Raw genomic sequence first — 12,862 nt, 5'->3', positions numbered from 1 at the left:
TCATTGTCACCTTTTCTTCAGCTTTACACTAGTAATGGGGTTTGATATATTTTCAATGTCAAAGATCAAGACAACATAGACATGACAACATATAATTTTCAATACATAATCATGATTTATCCTGAGATACTTACTTTACCTGAGATACTGAACTTTTATGTTGCACTCACAGTAATGTGGCATCTCAGCCTCTTCAAAATATAAACGCCCTTCTTTGAGTAACAACACTGCCTGCTTGCTTATGCAAGACAAACCACTTTGAATTTCAAACACTTAAATCAATGAAATTAAATGACGTGATAGATGAGAGATGACACAGGAAAGCGCATTAATGTTCAACCTCCCTTTGATTGTCCTGTGTCCAAAGTCGCTCCGTTTCGCATCAAACGGACGTCACTGTGTCGATGACAAATTGGCAACAGCTGCAGCTAAGACAATTCAGAAACTCTTGCTTTTATTAGAAACAACTGAAGTGAATGATGCAAAGTGAATAATGATCTCCTTTCCATGGTTACCGCCTCAATATTTCATATTAAGTGATGATCTCCCAAACACAAAGGGTGTTGTTGCATCCATATTTCAGTGGAGAACGCCGTGTAACTGACATACACGCTGAGGAAATGTGCTTACAAAGCATCAAAAGAACTGTCACATAGTATGGATGGCTGCAGAATAATATAGGGCACTGCTGGATGGATGTAACAAGCCTCATAGCTACACGCATCATTTGATAACATAAGACAAAGCTAGTGCGTGTGTCTCTGGGTAAGACACGCATCATTTGATCAGGTAATATAAACCTTTGGTGCCTGTGTTTGTGTGCAAGTTTGCTTGACGTGCATCATTTGCCCACATACTACAAAATTGCAGTGTGCTGTGTGTGTGTGAAATGCACGAGCTAGGGAAGAAAAGGCCAGGGTACAGGCACGTATGTGTGTCAACAGAATGTGTGACATGCATCATATACTCCGATAATACAAAGCTAGTGTGTGTAGGCTACAAACTGCGCTATATCTAATAACATGGCTTTCTGAATGAGAGAGGGATGAGTCCTGTCATTCGTGAGCCACACATCCACATACAGATGCACGCTTTCTGGCTTTCTGCTAAATTAAGCATTGGAGGAAACTACAGACAGTACATCAGCCAGTGCAGGCATGTATAGACACACACACACACACACACACACACACACACACACACACAGGCCTTCTGACACGGAAACAAGCTCACAAACAAGCTGAAAGACACTTGTGACTAGGAATATACACAGGGCGAGAGCGCACACAGACACACACACACACACACACACACACACACACATAAAAATGCAGACCGAGGCACATGTGCCAGTGCAATGCGATGCATAAATTGGGGCATGCATTATTAACTGTTGGAAATTTCAGCGCACATGTTGGGACTGTTGTACCTCAAAACAGAAAGACATTAGACAGAAATACAGGCAGACTCTATGCATGACAACAACTGAGTGATACAGAATGCAGTAATGAGACATGGGACTCTCAATCAATCAACACAGTCATTTCACTCATGACAAACTGAGTTTGTCCTTTATTAAACAGTTGAGGATGGTTGTAACAATGCTAATCAAGACAAAAACAAACTGTCTCAATAATGACTCAGACTATATTTTCACCATAATTAACAAGAGTATTAGTAAGAAAATATGAAACAATCAAGTTGGCACCAGAGCTGGTCATCACACACAAATAAAACAAATGACTTTGGGTGTGCAGGAAAAAATGATGAGTCAATAATGATCAACAATCAGCAGTCAGCATTGCCACCTGGCTTGTTGTGTTATAACCCATCAGTTTAAGGTAAGATGTACATTACAAATTAATTATTTTTCTTTGATATGTGGGGCAAAGACCATAAAATGAAACAAACTTTCTGAAAAACCATTTTAACAAAAAAACATGTTAAAACAACTTCAAAAATGTTTGTTTGAATATACTGTCTGTGTCTCTCATTCAAAAATAAATACTTTGAAATGAAGGTAACAAATGATGCTTAACCTAAGTATTATACACATTATTACTCCTTTCCAGAGAATAAAATAACACATACTGTAAAGTAATCACAGTTGAATGGGCAACTCTAAAAACGCACAATACTTGGATCTACATGCTCAGTATGTCAAAAAAAAAAAGTTGGATAATTCATTCAACACCTGAGAATCACTCTACAACTCCGCAAGCTGAACAGGGACCGACAGTTTCATCATCCTCAGACTTTGTTCTGGTAAACGTGACAAGAATGTGTTAAACTAGTTGATTTATATGTGGAACAGCTACACTGGCCCAAAACGCATTATTCAATTTATTTACCAGTTTATGGACAATGACAGGCTGCAGCCATCAGTGAACCATAGACAAAGCATAGCATTTTCCTGACAAACGGAATCTGTACCCTTGATAGATTCTAATTCAAATCTAGTATAACTATGAGTGAATGGTAATTTGAACCAAAAAGGACTGTTAAAAAAGTGTTTGCTAAGGTCTGTGAAGACCACTGACCTGTCATTGCCCATGTGGTTGTTCCTACTTCACTGACAGAAAAGACAGTGACATTAATTTGTTTGGAGAAAAAAAAATAAAATGAACAAGTTGTGAACTCTACCCTTTAATTTAAAAGTAAAACGGCTAACTGTACCAACAGGAGATATCTCACAGTGTATTCAAACAATCCTTGCCTCCGTAGGTGTCACTGACTTCATTTCTTTGGGTTATTTTGAGATTGAATGAGAGCTACAGTATGTTTTTAAGGAGACAGTTTTATCACTTAGTTCACCCACTTCAAACACACTGTTAAGGCTCCTATGATGACACTGTCCTCTCCCTTGTTCACAACCTTCTTCTAGTTGCTCTATCAGTAGAGTTTCTCTACAATAAAGGCCAAGATGCATGCTGCCAGAGCGAGCCCGATTCCCAGCTTCTTCAGTACTTCCCTGTCCAGACTGTAAGGGCCCATCAATAAAACGGACGAAGGCGATGCAGAAGCAGGACCTTGGACGCCATTGGCCATCTGTTCCTAAGGAGGGGACACACATAGAAAGACAACCACACACTAAGATCAAGAGGAAGAGACTTTTGATGTGTTCTTCATTTATTATCACCCGAACACTGTAATACTTACTGACTTCTTGGTTTGAGACTTGCTCTAGAGAAATAAAGATTACTGGATAGGTACAGATTTTGCGTTTGCAGTTATTCAATCAAACTGCATGACAGATGTTTACTGATACGAGAGTCTCCGCCTAGTCTCCCTGCTCATTAGGAAAAGATAAATATGTTGAGAAATGAATATTCACAATGTGCTTTTCAAAAAATGTACACTTAGTTTTTTTGGAGGTAAAAAAATATGTGAAATGAACATAGCACAGATCCTCCTGTCATGAAGGCGCCCATGTTTGCCATTAGTGTACTACTTACTTGTTGTAAAAGAAACTCAAAGACCCTGTCTTGCTTTCTGCTACACACTTGTAGAACGTTGCAGCTAATAGCATAAGTCATGGTCATAATTCACAATTAAGGGCCAGTCACAATTCAAACAGCAAGGCTTGACAGGACAGTGGCCAGTGATCCAACGCATCAAATGTCTGTAATCAGAGCGTTCTGTTTAGTCTTAATGTGTTGGACCATTAAAAAGACATCCACCACTGAAGGGATGTGACAGTGAAAGATGGGAAAGAGCAATACTAAGAGGAGCGGAACAGGAAGAGGAAGAAGAGGAGGACCAAATCTGTTTTTTAGCAAATGTCTGGAGTAGGGCTGGGCGATACATCGAATACATTATTCGTATAAAATGTGCAATATAGCAGATGACCATATCGTCATATTCGAGTTTTAACTGTTTCTGCTCGTTGCTGCTGAGGGGTATGTATGTTACTTTAGTCAGCCATTAAGTGTGTAGATTAGCTCAGGTTGCAGTATAAGAGTTAGTGAAAGCTATGTGTTGTGTTTGCTAGCACAGAAAAATAAAATAAAAGTCACTGTATATGTAACATTACTATGGCGTCTTCTACTGTTCACAGCAGAGTTGGTTCAGACGGTGAAAAGTAAGCTAGTTAGCAGCTACGAGTCACTGTGATTTTTACCCTGTGGTGGAGAAAAAGTGATCAATCATCTAATTGCTGTAATTAGTCTACCTGGCTCTAACACTTTTAAATTTATGATTCAACAAACCCAGCGTCAATGCAGAAGTGCATTAAACCTGCATTATTTCTAACAGACAGCAGAGGGCGAGTCCACTGGTTGCAAAAAGAAGTATGGTTGCATTCGAGTCAATAACAAAATTACCCTACTTTTCACTAGAATTATTTCCTCAACAGACACTTTCCTAATGAGTTTAGGGTTTCAGTCGCTAGTTTCAAGTCTTCAATACACCATGAAGTTCATTTTGTAAATTAAAGTCCCATTTAGAGGAAAACAGACGATAAAGCAGGGGATGCTTAAGGGAGGGGTTAGCTTGTGATTGCACTGTGTACAACTAACGCAAATATGTCTTTTGGTGCTGTCTGTGTTTTCATGTAAGAACTTTGACCCTTTCACAGTGTGTTTTCCGTTCCTGAAAGTTAATTGGTCTTGTTCTATGGTCAGTTGTACTAAAAGATACTCAAAGGAGTTGGCTGTTAGACCAAGATGGCGAAAGCAAAAATGTCAAACTCGAGGCTTGAAAAAGGTAGTCCACAAATTACTAGGTGATGTCATGGTGACCACATCCACATCTTTTTTACAGTCTATGCAACAAACCCGGCAACACACAGGTTACCCAGAAAACCACCTTCCTTAAAGGGGAAGGCTCAGCTGGTAACACACAGGTGCAGATAGGCTGTGGGTGTGCTACATTACTAATACCAACCTCACTTTGAAAATACTCCACTACAAGTAAAAGTTCTGCATTCTAAACCTTACTAAAGTAGTTAGTAAAATGGCCCCTGTCAGCATTTTAGTATTATATATGATGTTTTTGGATTAATATTACTGCTGCATTAGTGTGTGTGTTGCATTTTACTGAAGTAGATGTTTATGGTTTTGCTAATTTTAACTACTTTATATAGTTTTGCGTGGTTTAATCTACAGCAATGCATCATATTCTACAAGATCATTATGTTATCACTATTTGATGTATGTCAAATTGATGTATGTTATTTTAGACATGTCCATATTGAGATATGTATCGTATATCGAGGTATAGCCTAAAAATATTGAGATTTTATTTATGAGCCATATCTCCCAGCCCTAATCTAGTGTTTATTTTGAAACATTAGTCTGCCAAATCATTATTCACTCAGCCCTTGGTTCTTCATAAAACAGTCATTTATGTGAATGGGTATATGACTTCCCTTCATGGATAATTTCTGCTGATGATTATGTACATTTAGAAATACATCTATTGATGCTACTTAATATTAGGATGCATAGATACTTCAGTGGCATTCTCATTTAGGAATGCAAAGGGGAATTACAGGGCTTTCCTCCACTTTCCTCTATCTCCTCTGTCCTCTCACCTCCAGTCTCTCTCCTCAGTTTCATTTGTAAATTACCAACGCAATAATAAAATTATGAAATTCACTGCTTATTTCAATATTTTGTAGATGAAAGCATTCATAAAACCAGCCATTTGCTTATGCATGAGTGCATTTCAATTATGATGCCATTATCGCTGTGAAAAGCAGTTCATGCAGTTTTGTAGTGATCCAATTATTACAGAGTGCTGTCTATTGAACCAAGCTAATGTTGAGGAAGGTACACTGTGATGTAGTTACGTAGGGAGGCTTGGAAAGACATGAGAAGATAAGAGTTAGCTTACAATGTTAGTCCAGCCAAAGCAAGACTGTGACTGTAATACTGATTGTGTTCTCAGTAGCACATCATTTTACCTTTGCTTTCCTACGGTGTGAGGCAGGGATGAGAACAATGATCAATTAATGATCTTGTCGTTAAAAATTTGATCGTACATGTGAAATTTTAGCGATTGACAATGAAATAAAGACCTGAAATATTAAAATGTAGTTTACTATTACATTCTACCTATCAGAAGAATAGTGTATTTTCAAAGCATGTTTCACTAAACCGCAAAGAGAGGGCTCTGCGATGGCTTTCCCTTCGGGGGAGCAGTAGGTCTTAACAGCTCCTGCAACTGGCAGCATGGACTCAGAGGTTTAGAACTTTTTATGGGACATTCCCCCATTTTTGGATACAAAGCCAACAGACTGGTAGACAGATTCCCCAGACTGGCAAACCGGACATGCCAGTACCTCTGCATCCCCACAACATCAGTACCATCCAAGTGGGTGCTTCTGAGCTGTGGCACTGATTGTGACCAGGATGCGCTCCTATCTGACACCAGACCATGTCGACATCCTAATTAGTCTTCTTATTCATAGGCTATGCAATGTTGTCAACGAATATGCTATATGTTGCTGTGGAAATAAAGTTTTGATTGAGGAATATAAGCATTTGGTATCGTTTGATTTAAGCAATATTTATATGTTTTTTTGTTACAATTATTATTTGCAACCCTAGTGTCAAGTACAACTTCACATATACCTGCTTCCTATAGCAACGTAACAATTTCAGACAGATTTTAAGTTTGCATCCTGCTGCTATGACTGCCTTGGGCTGAATTTGAGAGGTTTCTGTGTTTCTTCCAGGCCTGCATCCTCCCTCACTGATCAACATCATACATTTATTTATCATATATTTTATAGTGGACACCTCAGGTGTGATTTCACGCAATGCTAACTGATTGCTAAATGAATAATTCTGCACAAGAAGAAGAAGCAATTTTAGCATTAACAAAATTGGATGAGAGATCCAACACTTGTCAACATCTCTGGGTGGAGTGGAAATCAACCTGGATGACTTTGTGGTAGTTACTTTTTGTCTCTTGACAACATGACAGTTGGTGAAATGCCTTATCTCCAAGAAGGGGAAGACTGTGCAGCGTGGTATTGAGCGATTAGTCAGCAGCTTTCTAGAATAACCTTTAATAAAGTTTTTTCCCAAATAGGATACATAGCAAATTATGTTAAGAAATATGTGGCTATGTATGTTATCTATTTGTATGCTGTCTTTTTTAGTTAAAAAAGTTCCCATATGGGTTTAAAATTCAATAAAAACTCAGAAATGAAAAGTTGCAACTGTAGAGAATTTGTATGCACACCTACAGCACTGTCAAACTAAGATTGAAATAATTTAGATTTTGAATTCTGTCCAGTACAAACACCTGCCTGTACGCATAGTATGGATTTGTATGTAACTGAGAGTCAGTGCACGCCTACACGGGTTGCACATGCATGCACATGGCTGTGTGTATAAGCAGCTGCAGAGTGTCTGTCCTCTGCCTCTCTATCCTCCACATTACTTCCGCTCCCCTGTCCTCTCTGATGGTTGCGAACGCAACCTTGCCACCCACTCTTCTCTTCACTGTTGCGGCTGAATGGTTTCTTCTGTTACCGCACACAATGGAGGATGGATACTATGACCGACAACGCCTACGTGACACATCAATAAGTCACTTACAGTAACTTCAGACAACACGTGGAGGGAGAATCGGTAACAGAGGTCTGGCTGACGTATTCACATTTGCTTAATGTTGTATCACTGTTGGACTCCCCAAAGGCAAAACTGATACGCTGTTTTGTTGCTGTTTTGATGCTTGAAAAACAATAGGGGTGCTTTTGGTGTATGGGAGTATGGTGGTAGCCATGTCAAGTCCTTGTCAGAAAGCATGTGCTACTTGTCACTGAGACTCTTATCTGTAAAACTGTGATCATAATGAATACAGCTACTTCTGTCGGCAATAATATAGTTGAAAAGTACTACTTCAGTGAGGTTACACTGTACACTTTTAGCAGGTTTTAAACGTTGGCACATTCATTAAAAGATGAATGAACTGGCAGTGAGAAAAGAAGAGACTAAGGTTGGTTTTCCATCACTCATAGCTTTTTATAAACATAAATGTCTGAATGAAAAATGCTGCCTGTAAACATAAAATTCACTTAATAGTGCAAATTTCATTTCCTGCTCACTTGAGGAAGAAAAAGACCAAGATGAATATTTAATAGAAACTGAGACAAAAAGTGAATCAGAAGAGCTTAGGACTGAAATACAAATCAGTTGAGCACCAAACCATTATATTTTACTCGGCTGACAGGCCAAGTATACTGCCTTCTTTTCTCTATTCATCTATTTATCTGCCTCTCTGCAGGTGTCTTTTAACAACAGGGAGCCAGGAGAGAGACTGAATAGTAGTAGTCTAAAATCTATTACTAGTAGGGAGGATAAGTGAAAATCCAAGTGCCAGTAGGTGTGTGTCTACACAGCGGGAGAGAGGGGAGGAGAGGAGTGGAGAGAAGTGAAAAACTCTGAAGAAATCAGGAAAGGAAGATAAGGAAGAAAGGGGTCAGGATAAGATGAGAGATGTGGCTCTCAATGATAGCTCACCACCTGCTAGCTGGCATGCTGAGGTGGTACATGTGTCTGTGAGAAAGAGGGTTGGCATTTGTGAGTAAGTGTGTTTGTACGTGTAGGCCTGCGGTGGATAATGTCTGTCTCTCTGCTCACAGCGGTAGAACACAGCAAATTAATCCTACTATAAAATCATCTAACAGTACACCAGGGGTAAAGGCTGGCTAGACACAGCTAGATACTTCTCCCTCGGGGCCTAGGACTCTCAAATATCTGTCTTAAAAAGTCTTTCCACACATGCATCTTTTTAAAGATAAATCTGGTGCAGCCACAGCCAACACACTGACATATTCACACACGGTGCACAGGGTGACACGCACACCACATCACGAGCGCCAGAAAGCACAATACATAGTGGTCACATTTCTCACATGATCCTCACCAGCTGCCTGTGTCACTCCAGACACACAGAGACCATGGAAGTGGTTTGTGTGTGTGCGTATGCGCGTAAACAGACACTGTAGTCACGGGTGATTTGACAAAGCCATAGTGACACTCACAATGAGCGGCAGCTATATTTACAACAGGACAGAGGGACGGCAGAGAACGAGTGATTATAAGTAAAGAATCCTCATACAAATAGATGTCTTTGTTGGAACTATCACTGACCAATTCACAATTTTGACATTTGTTTGGTTGGTAGAAAGATAGAGGTTTGAGCTGTAAACCCGCCCCCCCAAACACACACACACACACACAGTAATACAGGCTCAGTGGGGAACTTGAGTCATGTTCTCTTTTGGTCTTCCTCTTTCTCATGTCATCGAAAATTTTCTCCATCACTGCAACTGTAAAACCATCTGCCATCACAATGTATGGGCGTGCAGGTATACCTGTTGACTCTCTGCACACACTCAAAGCTACACAACAGCCTAATCCAAGCATACAGGTGCTGGTCATATAATTAGAATATCATCAAAAAGCTGATTTACTTCAGTAATTCCATTCAAAAAGTGAAACTTGTATAATGTGGTAGATGGCGGCGCGCACTGTCGCAGCGGCCTCGAGCTCTCCAATACTTAGCAGCAAAACTACTTATCTTCATTCTAAGTTGATACAAATTAGAGGCTATTGCATGGGACGTGTCCGGACGAAATCATTCGGCCAGCAATTGACCAGCCAGGACGAAAGAATAGACCACGGCGTCTGAGGAAGCAGAAGAGAGGAAAACGAGCCGGGAGGCGAGTGAGGGTACGCTTAGCACCACACCGACCGACCCTACCCAGTGTATTTCTTGCCTACGCACAGTCTGTCATCAACAAGATGGATGATTTAAGACTTCGGATCACTGATCACCGCTCAGACAGCTGCGTTATGACATTAACAGAGACTTGGCTTCACGAAAAACTCCAAGATGCAGCCGTGGAGCTAGTAGGCCGCACCATCTACCGAGAGAGGATTCCGGTAAGACAAGAGGCGGAGGTGTGTGCGTGTATATAAATAACAACTGGTGTACGGATACTACTGTGATCAAGAGACATTGCTGCCAACACAGAGTTTCTAATGCTGAAATGCAGACCATTCTACTTGCTGAGGGAATTTCCTGCAGTCTATATCACAGCTGTGTATGTGCACCCCCGAGCTAATGCTAATAAGGCTATGAGTAAGCTGCATGATGTTATCAACAGTCAACAAAATAGGCTACCGGACAGTGTCTTCATTGTGGCTGGGGATTTCAATCACTGCAACCTCAAGACAGTGTTACCTAAATTCCACAAAAATGTCAACATCAAAACAAGGAAGGGCAAAATACTAGACCAGGTGTATACAAACATACTGGGAGCCTACAAAACGCACTCATCACCCCACCTTGGACAATCAGATCATCTGGCCCTCTTCTTGACTCCTGCATACAAACCCCTGATCTGCGGACCCAAGAATCACATGAAGACTGTGCAGATCTGGACTGATGCAGCTACATTACAAGACTGCTTTGAGGACACAAGGTGGGAACTCTTTTACCATTCAGACATTGAGCACTACACCTCAGCAGTTCTGGCATATATTAACTTCTGTATTGACACTGTCATTGTCAAAAAGGACATTAAGATATCTCCAAACCAGAAGCCCTGGTTCAACAATAGGGTGAAAATGCTACTCAAAGACAGAGATGATGCACTCCGCTCAGGTGACAGGGAGGACTATAAGAGATCTAGGGCAGAGTTAAGGAGAGGCATCAAAGACGCCAAACAAAAATATAAACAGCGCGTTGAGGATGACTTCGGTGAGAACAATCCCCGTGCTATGTGGCAAGGCATTAGGAAAATCACTGATTACAAGCCGAATCACATACCTCCCTCCCGGATCAACTCAATTCATTCTTTGTCCGCTTTGAGAATGGTACCAGCAAAGGACTACCCACCATCTTCTCCTTCACCCCAGACAGAGAGGAACAGCCACTTACACTCCAACAATATCAGGTCAGGCAGGTCATGCAGAACATCAACATCAGAAAAGCAGTTGGTCCATATCATGTGCCAGGCAGAGTACTGCAGGCATGCGCCAACCAGCTAGCTGCAGTCTTTACAGACATTTTCAACCAATCGCTAAGACAAGCCACGGTACCTACCTGCCTGAAAACAGCTACCATAATCCCTGTCCCTAAGATCTCAGCAGTCACTGTTCTAAATGACCGGCCCATCGCACTCACACCAATAATCATGAAATGCTTTGAAAAGCTGATACCATCTAACATCAAGGCCAGCATCCCGCCCAGCCAGTTTGCCTACAAAGCTAACAGATCCACGGATGATGCCATCTCACTTGTACTACACACTGTCCTCACTCACTTGGAAAATCCCAACACCTATGCTAGGATGCTCTTTGTTGACTTTAGTTCAGCCTTTAATTCCATCGATCCCAGCAAACTAGTCAACAAGCTGCATTCATTGGGGCTAAACTCCTACCTCTGTCTGTGGATTAAGGACTTTCTCACAAATAGACCCTAGCAAGTTAGAATAGGTAATCTCACCTTCTCCACTGTCAGCATCAGTACCGGTATCCCCCAGGGATGTGTCCTCAGCCCACTCGTCTATTCACTCTTCACACATGATTGTAGTCCCATCCACAGCACCAATGCCATATTCAAATTTGCTGATGATACAGTTATAGTGGGACTAATCACCAACAACGAGGAGTCAGCGTACAGACAGGAGGTGGAGAGTCAAGTTGGATGGTGCAAAGTGAATGACCTGATTCTTAACACCAAGAAGACAAAGGAAATGGTCATTGAATTCAGGAAGAGTAAGAGAGTGCATTCAGGGATATACATAAGCGGGGAGGAGGTTGAGCGAGTGCCCAGTTTTATATATCTTGGAGTACACTTATGTGAGAACCTCACTTGGAAGGTGAAGAAGGCCCAGCAACGCCTTTTCTTCCTGCGCACACTCAGACGCTTAAAACTCCCCCATGACCTCTTGAAAAATTTCTACAGATGTACAATTGAGTGTCCTGACATACGGCTGTACAGTGTGGTACTCAAGCTGCACAGCAGAAGAAAGGAAGGACCTACAAAGGGTGGTGAAGACTGCTCAGTGGATCGTCGGTGCCCCTCTTCCCCATCTGAACGACATCCACTCTAGCCGTCTTCTCAGACGTGCCAAGAACATCAATGGAGACTCTTCACACCCAGGTCACCATCTGTTTTGCAAACTTCCTTCTGGCAGGCTCAAGGTCATCAGAGCAAGGACAAACCGCCTAAAGAACAGCTTTTTCCCAAGAGCGGTGGACATGCTGCTGCAATCTTGAATATTGATACAAAGTGTGCTTAACACACACTAAATGCACTTTATCCAATTGCTGGACCAGTTAATCATGTCTTAATGCTAACATTGCTGTTGCATTCTTTTAATGTATGTTTTATTGCTTCATTTTATTATTTTATGCAATCCTTTTATGGCGTATTTATTTATTTATAGAAGCTGCTAAGTTCAATGGTTTGCTCTAAATTGCATCTTGTTGTATTATATGTGCAATGACAATAAAGTCCCTATCTATCTATCTATCTATCTAATGTATACATTCATTCCACACAGACTAATATATTCCTGTTCATTCCTTTTAAGTTTGATGATTATAACTGACAACTAATGAAAACCCCAAAATCAGTATCTCAGAAAATTAGAATATTGTGAAAAGGTTCAATATTGAAGACCTGGTGCCACACTCTAATCAGCTAATTAACTCAAAACACCTGCAAAGGCCTTTAAATGGTCTCTCAGTCTAGTTCTGTAGGCTACACAATCATGGGGAAGACTGCTGACTTGACAGCTGTCCAAAAGACGACCATTGACACCTTGCACAAGGAGGGCAAGACACAAAAGGTCATTGCTAAAGAGGCTGGCTGTTCACAGAGCTCTGTGTCC

The 12,862-nt window shown here is 40.9% G+C and overlaps 1 protein-coding gene across 5 annotated transcripts in view; it reads right to left on the bottom strand.

Moving 5' to 3' along the window:
- Positions 1–1,543: 1,543 nt before the first annotated feature.
- Positions 1,544–12,862, bottom strand: part of cdkal1 (CDK5 regulatory subunit associated protein 1-like 1) — a 283,565-nt gene continuing 272,246 nt past the window's right edge. For all 5 annotated transcript variants that reach the window (XM_046044868.1, XM_046044869.1, XM_046044870.1 and 2 more), the window contains one exon: positions 1,544–3,054. In XM_046044868.1, the coding sequence (XP_045900824.1) occupies positions 2,893–3,054 (162 nt within the window). In that variant the 3' untranslated portion in view covers positions 1,544–2,892. The remainder of the gene's footprint in view (positions 3,055–12,862) is intronic.

Source organism: Micropterus dolomieu, linkage group LG03 (genome assembly GCF_021292245.1).
Source record: "Micropterus dolomieu isolate WLL.071019.BEF.003 ecotype Adirondacks linkage group LG03, ASM2129224v1, whole genome shotgun sequence".
Taxonomy (NCBI): domain Eukaryota; kingdom Metazoa; phylum Chordata; class Actinopteri; order Centrarchiformes; family Centrarchidae; genus Micropterus; species Micropterus dolomieu.
The sequence above is the reverse complement of the archived record's forward strand: the minus strand, read 5'-3'. Positions and strand labels throughout refer to the sequence as shown.